At 40.3% G+C, this 13005-nt stretch overlaps 1 protein-coding gene across 1 annotated transcript in view; it reads right to left on the reverse strand.

Annotated features, from left to right (window-relative positions):
• Window positions 1–3925: 3925 nt before the first annotated feature.
• LOC103354442 (glutamate receptor-interacting protein 2-like) overlaps window positions 3926–13005 on the reverse strand; it is a 32664-nt gene continuing 23584 nt past the window's right edge. Inside the window, exons 16-24 of the mRNA XM_008277813.1 lie at window positions 12701–12846; window positions 10725–10869; window positions 10297–10436; window positions 9085–9264; window positions 8821–8980; window positions 7390–7504; window positions 6822–7046; window positions 5010–5156; window positions 3926–4123 (exon numbers count right to left, since the gene is read on the reverse strand). Of these exons, the coding sequence (XP_008276035.1) occupies window positions 3926–4123; window positions 5010–5156; window positions 6822–7046; window positions 7390–7504; window positions 8821–8980; window positions 9085–9264; window positions 10297–10436; window positions 10725–10869; window positions 12701–12846 (1456 nt within the window). The remainder of the gene's footprint in view (window positions 4124–5009; window positions 5157–6821; window positions 7047–7389; window positions 7505–8820; window positions 8981–9084; window positions 9265–10296; window positions 10437–10724; window positions 10870–12700; window positions 12847–13005) is intronic.

Below are 13005 nucleotides of genomic sequence, written 5' to 3' on the forward strand. Positions count from 1 at the left end.
CTAAAGGCTCAAAGGTCCACCAGAGAGCCATCAACCACTTGCTGATTTAACTGAATATTTGCAGATTTATTGGGTCAAAGTCTAGCAATCCACAAAATATCCGAATAATGCTGTGTTCCAAATCCATACAGATTTATAGTGTATGGTTCATGTGTGTGTCCACATTTGAAAAGTGTCAAAATCAGGTATACTCACAGAAGAATGGAAATGTCTTGTCGAGAAAATGTAAGAAATTGTAAGTGGCAAAATAGCTTTGAAACGTTTTAGAAAACAGGAATTAAACACCAAATCTATGAAAAACATTGTTTAATTGGCAGTAGCTTTCCAGAGTAGCAGTAAACCACACACTGCATTGTTTCCTCTTAGTTTAATTTAAAATAAAGCTTAAGATTTTTCTGTGGTGCTGAAACAGTATGGCAATTAGCATGTAGTGGTGTTTAAATGAGTGCTATTAACTTTAATTACAGCTTCACCAAACCTTTTAGCTAAATGTTAAATGAGAATGCCAACATTTAGCATGTAAAATTCATTGTCTTTGCTTGTTAGGTCATAGTAAGCATTCTAGCATTTGCTAATTAATGATAAACACAAAGTAGATGTGTGAAATTTGATGTAAGAGTCATTATATGTGCTGATATTTGGTCATTTAAACGTCCCATATGGTGAAAATCCTTTTTTGCGAGCATTCCTCAAACCCCCAAACACAACTAGATCTTGTCCCAGCTTTACAAGCCAATGAGAATTTTTACTGACCTGCTACGTTCCAACTGAGGAAGCAAATAATGATACTGCTTGCTCACAGCCCCCTGTGCTTCCAAGTGAGCCTGTCAGAATGAACACTTGACTGGTAGTTCACCATGTTTATTTACTTTGTAGAGCTGCTTCTGCTAAAGTGTTTCAACCATGAGCAAAACCCACCAAATGTTCTACTGTTGGCTGCGAGAGTGAACACAAGAGTGTACATGCACTCACAGCATCGGAGGAACTGAAGACACAGTGGACTGCTTTCATTATTGACGGTAATTTCACCACAACAGTAGGCAAATCCTCAGTGTTTCATGTTCCTTGTTGTGCATCCATGCAACCTAAAGTAAGCCAATGTTTGCATCTGTGTGTTTCTCTCCTGCTTCTCTGTTCCCACATATACTGCATTTTAATAGCCAAATTCCCAGTAAAGCTATTTCTTTGTTTCAGTTGTCAGATAATCAAACGACTATGAAATAGAGACCAAAACGCAGCCCATGATGACTGTATGTAAACCAGCACCCCAGAGCCATTTCCAGGCTGCTGCTCTGCATCGCTAAGCTACTGATGTCAACAGTGCCTGTGGCCGGAATTCAACGAGATTTCCTTGTAAACACTCAGAAAGTTAAACGCTCCTGGCCTCACATACTCATTCAGGCTCAGATCTTCTTCTTGAAGTGGGTGTAGACACCAGCAGTTCAGCTGCATGTAAAGCTACAGACCTCTTTAGAACAGGGCTGACATTCAACGCAGCATAAACCATCAAACTCTTTGCAGTATCTTGACCTGAAAAATTGGAAATCCCTATTTTGGGAACATGCAACACTTTTAATTTGCTAAAAAGGGCACAATATGGGGCCTTGAAAAACTGAGTTGACGATAGTGACAATGCAAAGGTGATCACTAAAATTATAATACATCCTAAGGAGGACATGTGTTTGCCAGATTTCACGGATAACTGTTCAATAATGTAGATGTTTTATCAATAGCAAAAAATGTCAACTTTGTGGTGGCACCAGTGGAGAAAGAATTGGATGGACAACCCATAGGTTTCAACCTCTGGAGATCATCAATGCCTAACTTAAACCATCTAACAGTTAATAGGATATTTAAGCTTAAAGATAAATAGTAGGCTGGCTGATTTAAAATCTTAAACCAAAACTTTGCATCACACCTGCTTGAGTCCATGTTAATTACATCAACACAAAACAGGGCAACATCAACTACGGTCTCATAACTTTATTTCCATAAAAAGAAATACATTTCTTACTTAATAAGTTAAATAACAAAAATAAAATAATATCCATTAATTCTTTCAAGTTTTTTTGAACCGATTCCTGACATATTCCGGGAGGAGGATGTGGAAATCAACCAAAAGAAAAAAAGAAGAAAAAGAAATGCACAATCACATTCTGTATCACAACTTAAATGAAGATACTACACTGCATGTGCATGTACAGTAAATAAAAAATAAAGCACTGCATACCATGATGTATTTTACAGTAAACTTAGTGTTGTACAATAAATTAATATAAAACCTTAAAAATAGGCCTCTGTATACAACATGACATTGATTAGAAGACATAAAGTCTGAAATCAAAAGGGTACCTTCCCATGGATGAACCAGTCTCTAAGGCTGCTCTATATGCAACAATGCAACTATCTCAAGATGTTCACATCAGCCACCACATGGAATTAAAAACAAGTTTTTTCTTGTTTCCCAGGCGGTCAGCGCGATCAGCAGGACACATTTCCTGCACAAAAGCTTTATAAAAACACCAGGTCATGATAAAAAAAAAAAAAAAAAGGGTAGCACTCTCACAAAGATCCTGTTGAAGCAGACATTACTCCAATAGTTTTGTTTTTTTTTAATTATTATACTGAAGAGCTACTCGCCAAGGACAAGCCTTATGCATGCTTAACATGCTTATACACAATCGTAGGAGAAACAGCTACTGCAGAGAGGAAATAACCGATAACCAAATGAGTCCGATGTGAAGTGAAATCATCCATCATCGAAAATTGAAAGGCCTTTCATCTTGTGCTTCTGAAAACAATGTGATTCACTTACGGGAGCATCAGTGACTGACCACAAGTCAATCTGGTGCAAAGCCGCGTACAAAGACGGGCTCATGCTTTGAAAGTGAAAATGGGAAAAGGGAGGTGTGCAGATGCAGTGTCACAAAGAAAACATGCGCGAAATGTGAAACCTGAAAATTATATCTTTGGAAACGTGTCAGAACAAAAACAAAAAAACAAACAAAAAAACCACAAACATCAAGTCTCTCTGGAACCAATCAAACATTATCTATCCTTCCGTCAATGGACACCCACTTTAAAACAGAGAGGGTAGAGCGTCTTCGGAAGCATTCGTGGTATTAAGATATAAGAGGCTTTTAAAATATAGTTAATGATACTTGGCAAGTATCAGACAGCTTTCTGTCTATTTGGAGGCACTGTCCCCTCTCTAGGGCAGGCAGTGTGGAAGAGAGACTGGAAACGAAGGCAGTGAGCCAAGTCGTGTCTGAAATTACTCAAATAGGTGCAACGTGCCTTGAACCGTGAATCCACTAACACCCTGTGTGTGTGTGTGTGTGTGTCTCTGTGAGCGTTTTATATGCAGATACTCATTTGGGTCCTCTTTGAGCAACTGTGCACAAGAAAAAGAAAACTGGGTTAATGTTCCTTCGGTGAGAACATAAAGCCCATTAAAGCAAAAGATAGTAAATTTATGCGGCGAATGTGTGCAGCATTTGATCCTCTCCAGAGCCGAGGCGTGTGTGCTGACATCCTGGCCCCATCAGAAGCTATGACTCCTCCTGTTATATAACGCTGCATGTGGCTTTGCCTGTGGAGAGGGAAGGGATGAGGGAGGTGGAGGGGGGTGTCTGCCCCAAAGCCAGAACCTCCTCTGAACTGCATCATGTGAACAGAGTGACTAAAACTAGCAATGGTGAACACATGCACTTGTAGCTTTTGTGAGTGAGCGATGCTTTCAGGCGGAGAGAGTGTGGCTGTTTTCTGCGGATGCTCTGCGTGCTGAACATGAGTGTAAAGGTCTGTCTGAGAGGTACAATGTGACGAACTTAACCATGAGTGACGTGTGTGAGTGTGTGTGTGTGTGTGTGTGTGTGAGGTCCCAGCGCTGCTGTGCTTCAACAGTTGGTGCCTATCTTTGTGGTCACAGGGCGATGCTGTTGGTCCTGTGGTTGGAAAAGCAGAACAGTGAGCTTGAGGGGTCGTCACAGTTGTTGGGCAGCTCTGTGTCGCCCGCTGCCAGTGGATTCCTGCTAATGACCAAGTCCAGGCTGCCTCCGGCCTCCATAATTAGGGGCACAGTTAGACAGCAGTCCAAGTCCCTGGTCCTCACACGGTTCACCTGGAAGATCACAACTAATTTAATTATCATCCAGTGCACTTTGCCTTTCTGTAGAGGAATAGTTTCACATTATGGGGACATTTGCTCATTGCTTTACTAGCAAAAGCTTAATTGAATTTAAGTTTTGCAGCAGCATAACAATGGACAACCTAAACCTGAGGGCCTGAAACTGTTTCTCAGCAAGTTGTGTGAGAACAAACAGTAATAAACTACCTAAATACTAACCTGAAACCTACATGTGTAGCCTCGCTTTTGATTGGAAAGTTTTGTCGCCCTTATTTTGGGAATGCATTCATTAAATTTTTTTATTCCTGCAATTACAATTTGCAATTTAAATTATTCTGATTGCTTTATTGGTTTCCATTATTTTTATTTCTTGTGTGCCCTGGTATTATTTGTCACTTGTAAAGCACAGACTTGCTAAGCTCCGTGAAAAGAACTATAAAAATAAAATCTGACAGAAAATGGTATAAAAGATAAACTTAAAAAAACAAAACTACAAAGTTAGACTACATGATATAATGGTCTTTATACTAACTAGCCATTTCTCCCTGCTTCTAATCCTAATGCTAAGCTAACTATCTGCTACTGTTTTTCCTCTTATTTATTGTATAGACATGTTAATAAGCAGTTAACTTGTAAGCTTTAGAGATGCTGGGAGTTGCGTTTTGTTATGTTCAGACAGATTCAGTCTTGTCACATACTTCATGTTAAGCTAAGCTACCTGTATTCTGGCCCCAGCTTCATATTGGAGCTACACATACTGGACTCTATGGGAGAGGCATCAATCTGTTCATCTAACTCTTGGTAATTTAAAGAGAGAAACAATATTTCTAAAAATGCCAAACTACTCCTTTAAAGCTGACTTTAAAAAGTCAAACAGTACCTGAAGAATGCGGTCAAAAGGTTTTAACCCGGCCTGGTCAGCTGGGCCATCCGGCCGGATCATGTTCACGTAGACCCCTTTTTCCAGGAGCCCATCTGATACGCTGAAACCAAAGTCGTGGCTCTCAAGGTCCTTCCTGATAGTCACCTGCAAACACAGGGGAAATTAGAGTTGCATAGATTATACATAGAACATTTCGAGGCTCAGTTGACACAGTTACAGCTTACCACAGCAAATGTGTATAAAAACTGCATTAAATAAAACGAACAAAACACCACATCACCAGTGCACAATAGGTTCTTTACAAAAACAGCAGCAGAGATAACACTGAAGACATTATCAGAGTTGTTTTTTTCAGACCTGACAAAGCTTCTCCAGAGTCTCACAACTACAGTATATTTGCTTGTTAAGTGGTGGCTGCTTTTACAAGTTTTTTTTACATTTCCCTTAAAAAACCTTGAAAGAAAAAGAACAGTTCAACAGAGTGAAGTTAAGAGTGTGGAAGAGGGTATTTTGTGGTTGAATGTTTAAATATTTTGGTCCGTATGATTAAATAGTTAGATGAGAAGATTAACATCGGTGTCGTGTCTGTACTTGAGCCAGCTCGGTTCAGGAACAAGACAGAGATAAACAGTCTGGTTCTACGCCATGCAGTTGTCTTCTTAGTGTGTCTTTTACTGTGTCCACTCCATTTGTAAACACTAAACAGTCACATACCTCCATGTCACATCTTTTTCTTTGAATTTGGATGTTCCCCATAAAAGAAACAGGTTTGATCGTAACCAAACAGCTTTATGGTGGAATGAGACATTACTTTCCATGAGATCACCCAAGTTGTGTCAACTCAAAACACCGTTAATTTCCACACTGCAGGGCCTGTGATGTGCTGTTATCGCCAGTCAGAACACAGCTGACACAGCTCAGGGAGCATACGGGCGCCGTGTGGGGTCACAGCAGGCGCAGCAGCTCAGGTACTGTTGTGTAATGAGCGCGAATCCACTGCAAGTCCTGACTGGCCAGGTATCCACTGGGTCCAGTTACACTGTACCGACAGGAGCAGCGAGTCAAGTGAAGGAGGCACGCAGGTATAAGTTCACGACGGGCACATTCCCACAGGACGCTGCTGTTTGTGCCGTGTTCACCGAGTGCAGCTGATCACATTTCTGCTGAAATGTTTGGGCACAGGTTGAGATTACAGCCAGCAAATTACGGTGGAATTGTATAGTGGTCCATCAATAAAATATTTAGCGGGTACCTACCGTATATACTAGCGCAAGGCGGGGAAGTAGTGAGATCAAGGGAGCGACACTTTGTTCTTAAGATGGACCTTAAACATTTTAATTATTGATTGCTTACTTGTTGTTAACGGCTGCAGTGCCAGGTAAGAAGGAAAGAAACGTAGGCTAAATGTGATCCGTAAACTTACTTTGATGTTTGTTAAACATGGAGTTGTTATTTGACTTTATATCCTTATTGTCAGAATCAGTTTTATTGGCCAAGTGAGTGTACACATACAAGGAATTTGAAATAGGAAAATGAGCCTTCAGCTATGTACAGATGTAGATCTGTGCAAAAGAGCATGTTTACAATGAACCAAAGCCTCGTGCACACAACTTACATACATAAAATAGGTGGATGATTGTGTGAGATAATTATATTGTATTTTTTCCCTAGTTTACACTCTTTTGGAATCCAGCGTGCGATCAAACGACGTGATGTTCGACTTCACTTTTACGTCCCTTCAACAGCAGCTGTGTTGTGAAGTTTGCATTTTTATTAACAAATTCTGAAGTGACGTTTCCTAAAAATCACCTTGTGCAGTGCCAGGGCTGTAGGGGACAAGATGTCAGAGGGTTCCCCTTTGACCCTGGACGGTACGTCTCTGGCGCCAGTCGACATGTTCAGGCTGCTTTTGTTTTTAGTCTCGCCGTGTCTTCCTTCTCTCTTGATGGGACTAATTTCTGAGTGAAACATTGAGTCTTCATTGGTCTTGGTCTCCTCTAGGTACAGACTAAGAGCGCTACCTGTCATGGATGCCTGAAAGAGGGAGAAAGAAAAAACAAAAAAAGTATTACTCCAGCATCGTGCATTCAAAAAGAAAAACTAACTTTCTTTTTGAACACACACACACACACGCTCATGCAACATACACAGATTAGAGGCCAAGGCATTGTGCAAAAGCCTTCCTCGGTCAGTATGGCAGCAGGTGCTCGGCTTGTCTTGTCAGATTTAATAACAGATTACACACTGGTGATTATCATAATGCTTCATCTGGCATGTTCATTTAGGCTGACACCGGTCTGAATATAGGAGTAGGGCAAAGCAGATGGAGGAGGAGGAGAAGAAAAAGAACAAGAAGGGGGGGGGATGGCGATCCTACCTCCAGCTCCCTGAGAATCTCTGACTGGCCGCAGGTCTCGAGGTCCTGCAGAGCCTGGGACCAGAAGCTGTCCTCCTGGTTCAGGGTGCCATGGCAACGAGGGGGGCTGACGAATCTATGACAATGCAGGAACCAGAACATGAGAGCAGCCCTGCAGTCTGGAGGCCGCTGCTGCGTACAAAAGCAGCATGGGAAATGCAGTTTTTGGGGCCGCAGTAGCTGGAGAGTCCCTTTGAAAATCTCTCAATGAGGGTTTTACCGTAAATTTCTCGCAACACTGAGAGTCCACTAGATTTAAAGCCTTTAAAGAGTTCAGACTTATGAAAGTAATGTCGCCCTCCAAAAAGAAGAAGAAGAAGAAAAAAAAAATGCAGGAAAATGAAAGCATGTGACACAAAAGTTCAGGAAAAAAGAAGTCAAGTGTGAAGAAGAGACAGATAAGGCTGATGTATCCTTGGGCCCTTTGGGGACTTTTTCTGAGGAAACTTTTTTTTTGTTTTTTTTTTTGAATGTGGACAAGGGGTGACAGAAAAAGATGTATCTATGTGAAACACCAAAGAGCTCGTGGGCAGTTAGTAAAGCAGATGAGAGAGAGAATACCTGAGAAAGAAGAGAAAAGGACAGTTTGGAAAAGCACAAAACGTGAAAACATACAACACAAAATGACAAGAAAAGTAATTTAAAGAGTGCAAATTGCTTTTGTCAATGAACACAAAGAGAGGGGAAACAAAAAATAAATTACAGTAAAGTTTGCTTGTACATAGAATATTATTTAAAGTAAAAGAAACAGGAAACCACTTACAGCTGCACTGACATACAACAAGATATTTACAAGGAGGAAACTACAGGTTGGTTCCAGAAAGCAGGCGTAACAAACAAATAACTATGATTTAATTTCTGCGGCGGATGATGGAGTGACTGAATATTACAGATTAAACATATTTGTTCACTTGACACCAGACTGGGACAAGTTTCAGGCGGCAAAGGAACAAAAATGATGGAGATTAGGTTCGTCGATTGGCCCAGTTGAAAAGGATTTTTGTGATTTAATATTGAAAAGGCACCTGATTGTCAATTTGTAAAAGGTTAATTTTAAATATAAATCTTGGTTCAACAGCATTAAATGACTAAATTTCAGGAAGTCAGTCATAATAAACATACATGCTGGGAAAAATCTTAACACTATGCGTAAAACCTCACTTTTAAAGTACTCTGTACAGTTTTAAAAATCACGACAATCATTATCCTTCAGAAATATTCACATAATCTCCAGTTTTATATTGTAGCTATAATAAAGACTGATTGGGTATAGGAGCAGTAAATTACTAGAATCCCTCTCCTGACCTAAACGTCTGTGAACTGATGTGCAGCTCCTTCAGACAGTTGAAGTGATGGTGCTTTCTGGAACAGACCCCGGGCTGCTGCACTTACCCAGGTATCTTGTCCCACTCATCCTCAGTAAATCTCCCATCATACAGCGTTGTGTGGTGGACGAGGCCTGCAGAACTGGAACTGGTTTGGCTCCTGTGCTTTGTGCGCCTCCACTCGTTTGGATTAAGCAGTATGTCGGATGCTTTGTGGAGATACGTCCCTACATTACAAGAAAATAAATAAATAAAAAAATCTCACTGATCTTTCTAAATGAGAGGAAGTCAATGGGTGCTTCTTAGACAGCATGTAAACGGTGGCCTTCACCTTGGCTACCGTAGCCGGCATCGAACCCCGAGCTGTCCCAGGAGCTCATGGCAGAGTCTATACTGGGAACATTGGCAGAGTAAACCTCTGAGTGTTTACTGGTCTTCTGAGAGTCTGTCAGTTCATCCTCTGTGTCACTTAAAAACCCAACTTCTCTGTCAAGATGGCGGCCGTCAGACTCTGAAACAAAACAGGAGTCGAATCAGCACTAAACAGGAAAGAAATGCAAAAAAAAAAACTTAAGTAAAACACTGCAACAAACACATGGCTTCTTTTTAAAATCTTGTTTTTTCCTCTTTGTGATACGTTGTTTTCTCAGAGTGTGTCGACTCTTTCAGGTTAATCAATCTCAAATCATCAACGCTTTCGGCTCGACCATCTCTGATTAAAACTTTATCATGAACTTTGGATGTCTTTGCACCTGTGCTGCGGGATAATTGAAAAAATAAAAAGGCCCTTCGACTCACTTTCAGCATGTTTGTTTTTTGTTTTTTTTTAATTTGAGGCCATGTTTGGAGGACAATATCTCAGAAAGTATTAAAGATAAAAGCCTGAAATGTTCACTTATTTCACACCACGCCATGGATTCAGAACGTACAATAATGGACAAGTAGCTAAATGGCATGATAAGAAATAACAGTGAAAATTTCAGGCTTTTATTTGTATATATGACTGTTGCATAGTTTGTGAGATCATGTCTTTCAAACACAGGTCAAATGTCAATGTGACAATAAAACATGCTGAAAGTATTTGATATTATCAAACAAAATTACTTCATAACTTTTTTAATAGCTATATGCTATAACAATGTTAGCCAAATCAGAGATGGTCGAGCAAAATTTGTCTTAAATATTTATCGATTTGTGATGCAATGACCTTTTTATTTTATTTTTTAAAATCTCAAAATACAATGACTTAATGTATAACTGGATGTTGGCCATACAGGGAGGTTCCTCCCACAGGAGTAAGGACAAACAAAGTAGTTCAAGAAATTACCTGCAGCCTGAAATTACACACAAACACATTTGGGGAAAAAAAGGGATTTACTTATTAGAAGTGATGTCTTAGGTCCACAGAAACAGAAGAGCTAATGTAATGTCTTATTTCTCAGTTTTCCGGTTGTTTAGTTTTTGCCTTATATCTGCATTTAAAAGATCATTTTCCACAGAGTAATGCAAAAGATTGGAACAAAAGGAAAAAGAATATATATACGATCGGCTTGTTTCTTGATCTTGAGGGTGACGGACTCCCCGGCCATCTGCAGGAGATGGATGGCTTCGCTCAGCGGCTTTCCCTTCAGGCTGACCCCATTGATGGCCAGGACTCTGTCTCCTATGTGGATGGCTCCGGTCCTGCAGGGTTAAGGTCAGGGCAGAGGAGACACAGATATCAGAGTATACCAGACAGTACCAACAGGCAGGCCAGCAAACCTGTCAGGCTGCCAGCACGTTGACCGAGACGGAAACAAAGAGGATTCTTGTTAGGGAAAAATACGAGACAGCCATTGTTTACTGTCCCTCCGTCTCTCTTTTTTATAGTTTCCAAAGGGCCACCAAAGACCGTAACAGGCTTCATGTGTTGCCAAATAGCTGCCTTGACCCACAGTCCGTCATTCCTCACTTCTCTTTTGCTTCTCTCACCTCTCAGCCAGACCTTTCTTGGTGAGGCCAGAAATGACGATGGGGTCAAAGGGCTCCTCTGTGCCAGAAATCGTGATGCCCAGCGGCCCGTTGTATCTCTTCAGCTCAACGGTGTAGATTATGGAGCCAGACATCTCCAACTCATCTACAGCACACACAGAAATGGTGGAAACCAAGATCAGAACAAATGAGGCCAGTGAAGATTTTGGAAAAGTATAACATTAAGAGTGACTGATCAGCTGTATTATGCTGCTGTAGCAGGTCAGGATGAAGATAGGGAACTACTTTATATACAGTTAGCAAACGAGTCCAGTGCAGAGCTGAAACAGGAAGGTGATTTGTCAACTAAAAAAAAATTAATCAACTTATTAATATTCTGATAATAGTCTAATGGTTTAGTCATTTTCAAAATAAAATTTAAAAGAATTTGAAATGTTAACATTTTCTCAGATATGAAATGTAATGTCTTTGGAGTTGAGTCAGCTGGATGGCACAACCAAACGTGTGAATATCTCGCTATAATCTCTGGAAACCTGTGACAGATGTTAGTCGTTATTTTCTGATAGATGATTTGAGAAAATATTGTAAATAACTGGTAGATGATGAAAGAGTAGTTCACCGGTCCCAAACCTTGGAACACTTTGCAAATGATTAACATTAGAAATTTAAGGAATGATGAGATTATTAAACCTCTGAACCTCAAGCAGGTACTTTTTGCACCCGTCATGTTCTTCCTCAATGTGGGCTCAGTAAAAAATGATCCTGCATGTCAATGGACACAGCAGCTCCATGGCTAGAAGTAAAGGGAACTCAAAAAGGTCTCATGTGCAATATGACAGTTAGAATTCAATAAATCAAAACAGTAAAAGCAAATGAATTTGTTTGATTTTTTTTTTTACAATAATTTAAAAAAAAAATGGAGATCATATATACAATTTTTTTTTAAAAGGGCCTCCACAGTATACAAATATTGAAAAAAAATGTTGATTTTACATACTATAGACAATTCACATTCAATTAGTTTCCGACACTTGTTTCATTTCATGTCTGCAGTTTAGCTGAAATATCACAGAATTTTTGTAATGTGGTTTTTGGCCGTAGCCGAGTCAGTACCTGGTTGGTTCGTTTTACAAATTTTCTCCAATTTTTAAACAAGACATGCAGAATAAAGCGATTTCCTGAAATATCACAATTTTAAGTTTTGATTAGATTAATGTGACAGATGAGTGGGTTGGAAGGGAAGTGATTAACAACAGACCTCTGAAGTGTGACCTCGGGCCTCAACCAGACGCTGCTTTCTCATGAAAAGGTCACAACCACTGGTTTAATCTTTGACAATCTAATTTATTTTATGACTCACTATATGCTATTTTTTGTCTGAAAAGTAGCTGGTAGCTGACAAACAAATGTAGTGGAGTCAACATAGAAAGGAAAAATTATGATAAAACTGCTTGTGTAAATGTCCAAGTTTCTTCTTCTATTTTTAAAATGTAACCTTTATTTTAGCAGGTAAGTTAAGTTAGGACTGGTTGTCATTTTTAATAATGACCTGGTCAAGAGGCAGCATTCAAACAAGATGAACAGCAAAAACAGATTACATGTACAGCATCTCACACAATATTACAAAACAAATTACGCAAAACAGGTGCAGTGCAAGTGTTGCTTTAACTGATTTTTTTTTTAACAACGAGAGTGGTATGAGGTGAGTTTTAGGGATTGTTGCAAAGAGTTCCAGTCATAAACGGCAGAAAACTGGAATGAGGATCGACCGAAAGTGGTACGGACTTTGGGAATGTGGAGGTTAATTAGACTGTTAGAATGAAGAGCATCGGTGGAGTTATGAATAGTGAGTAATGAACGCAGATATGGTGGTGTTTTACCAGTGAGGGTTTCGTAGATGTACAGAAACCAGTGTAATTGTCACCATCTTGTATACTGGATGTGGGCATGTTTGGTGTTTTAACTGATCCATGTACCGATGTTGTCCTCATCCTTCTGGATTCGCAGTTTGACCATGTCCTCGGCCTGCTGCAGGACGTGCATGGCGTCCTCCATCGTGCAGTTCTCCAGACGCACCGTGTCGATGGCCAGCAGCCTGTCTCCAGGCTCCAGAGTGCCTGTTCTGCCGGACACAAGGGAGGAGAGGATCACAAATATTAAACTGGGACCAGAGAGCTGCTCCACCTGACTCACCATCAGAATCCTATTATCCTCGCGTCTCAGTGGGATGCTTGGGGGTGACCGTAACCTCACCCTCAACCTAATCAACACTGAGCCCTTC

Source organism: Stegastes partitus, unplaced genomic scaffold (genome assembly GCF_000690725.1).
Source record: "Stegastes partitus isolate 25-593 unplaced genomic scaffold, Stegastes_partitus-1.0.2 Scaffold108, whole genome shotgun sequence".
Lineage (NCBI taxonomy): Eukaryota > Metazoa > Chordata > Actinopteri > Pomacentridae > Stegastes > Stegastes partitus.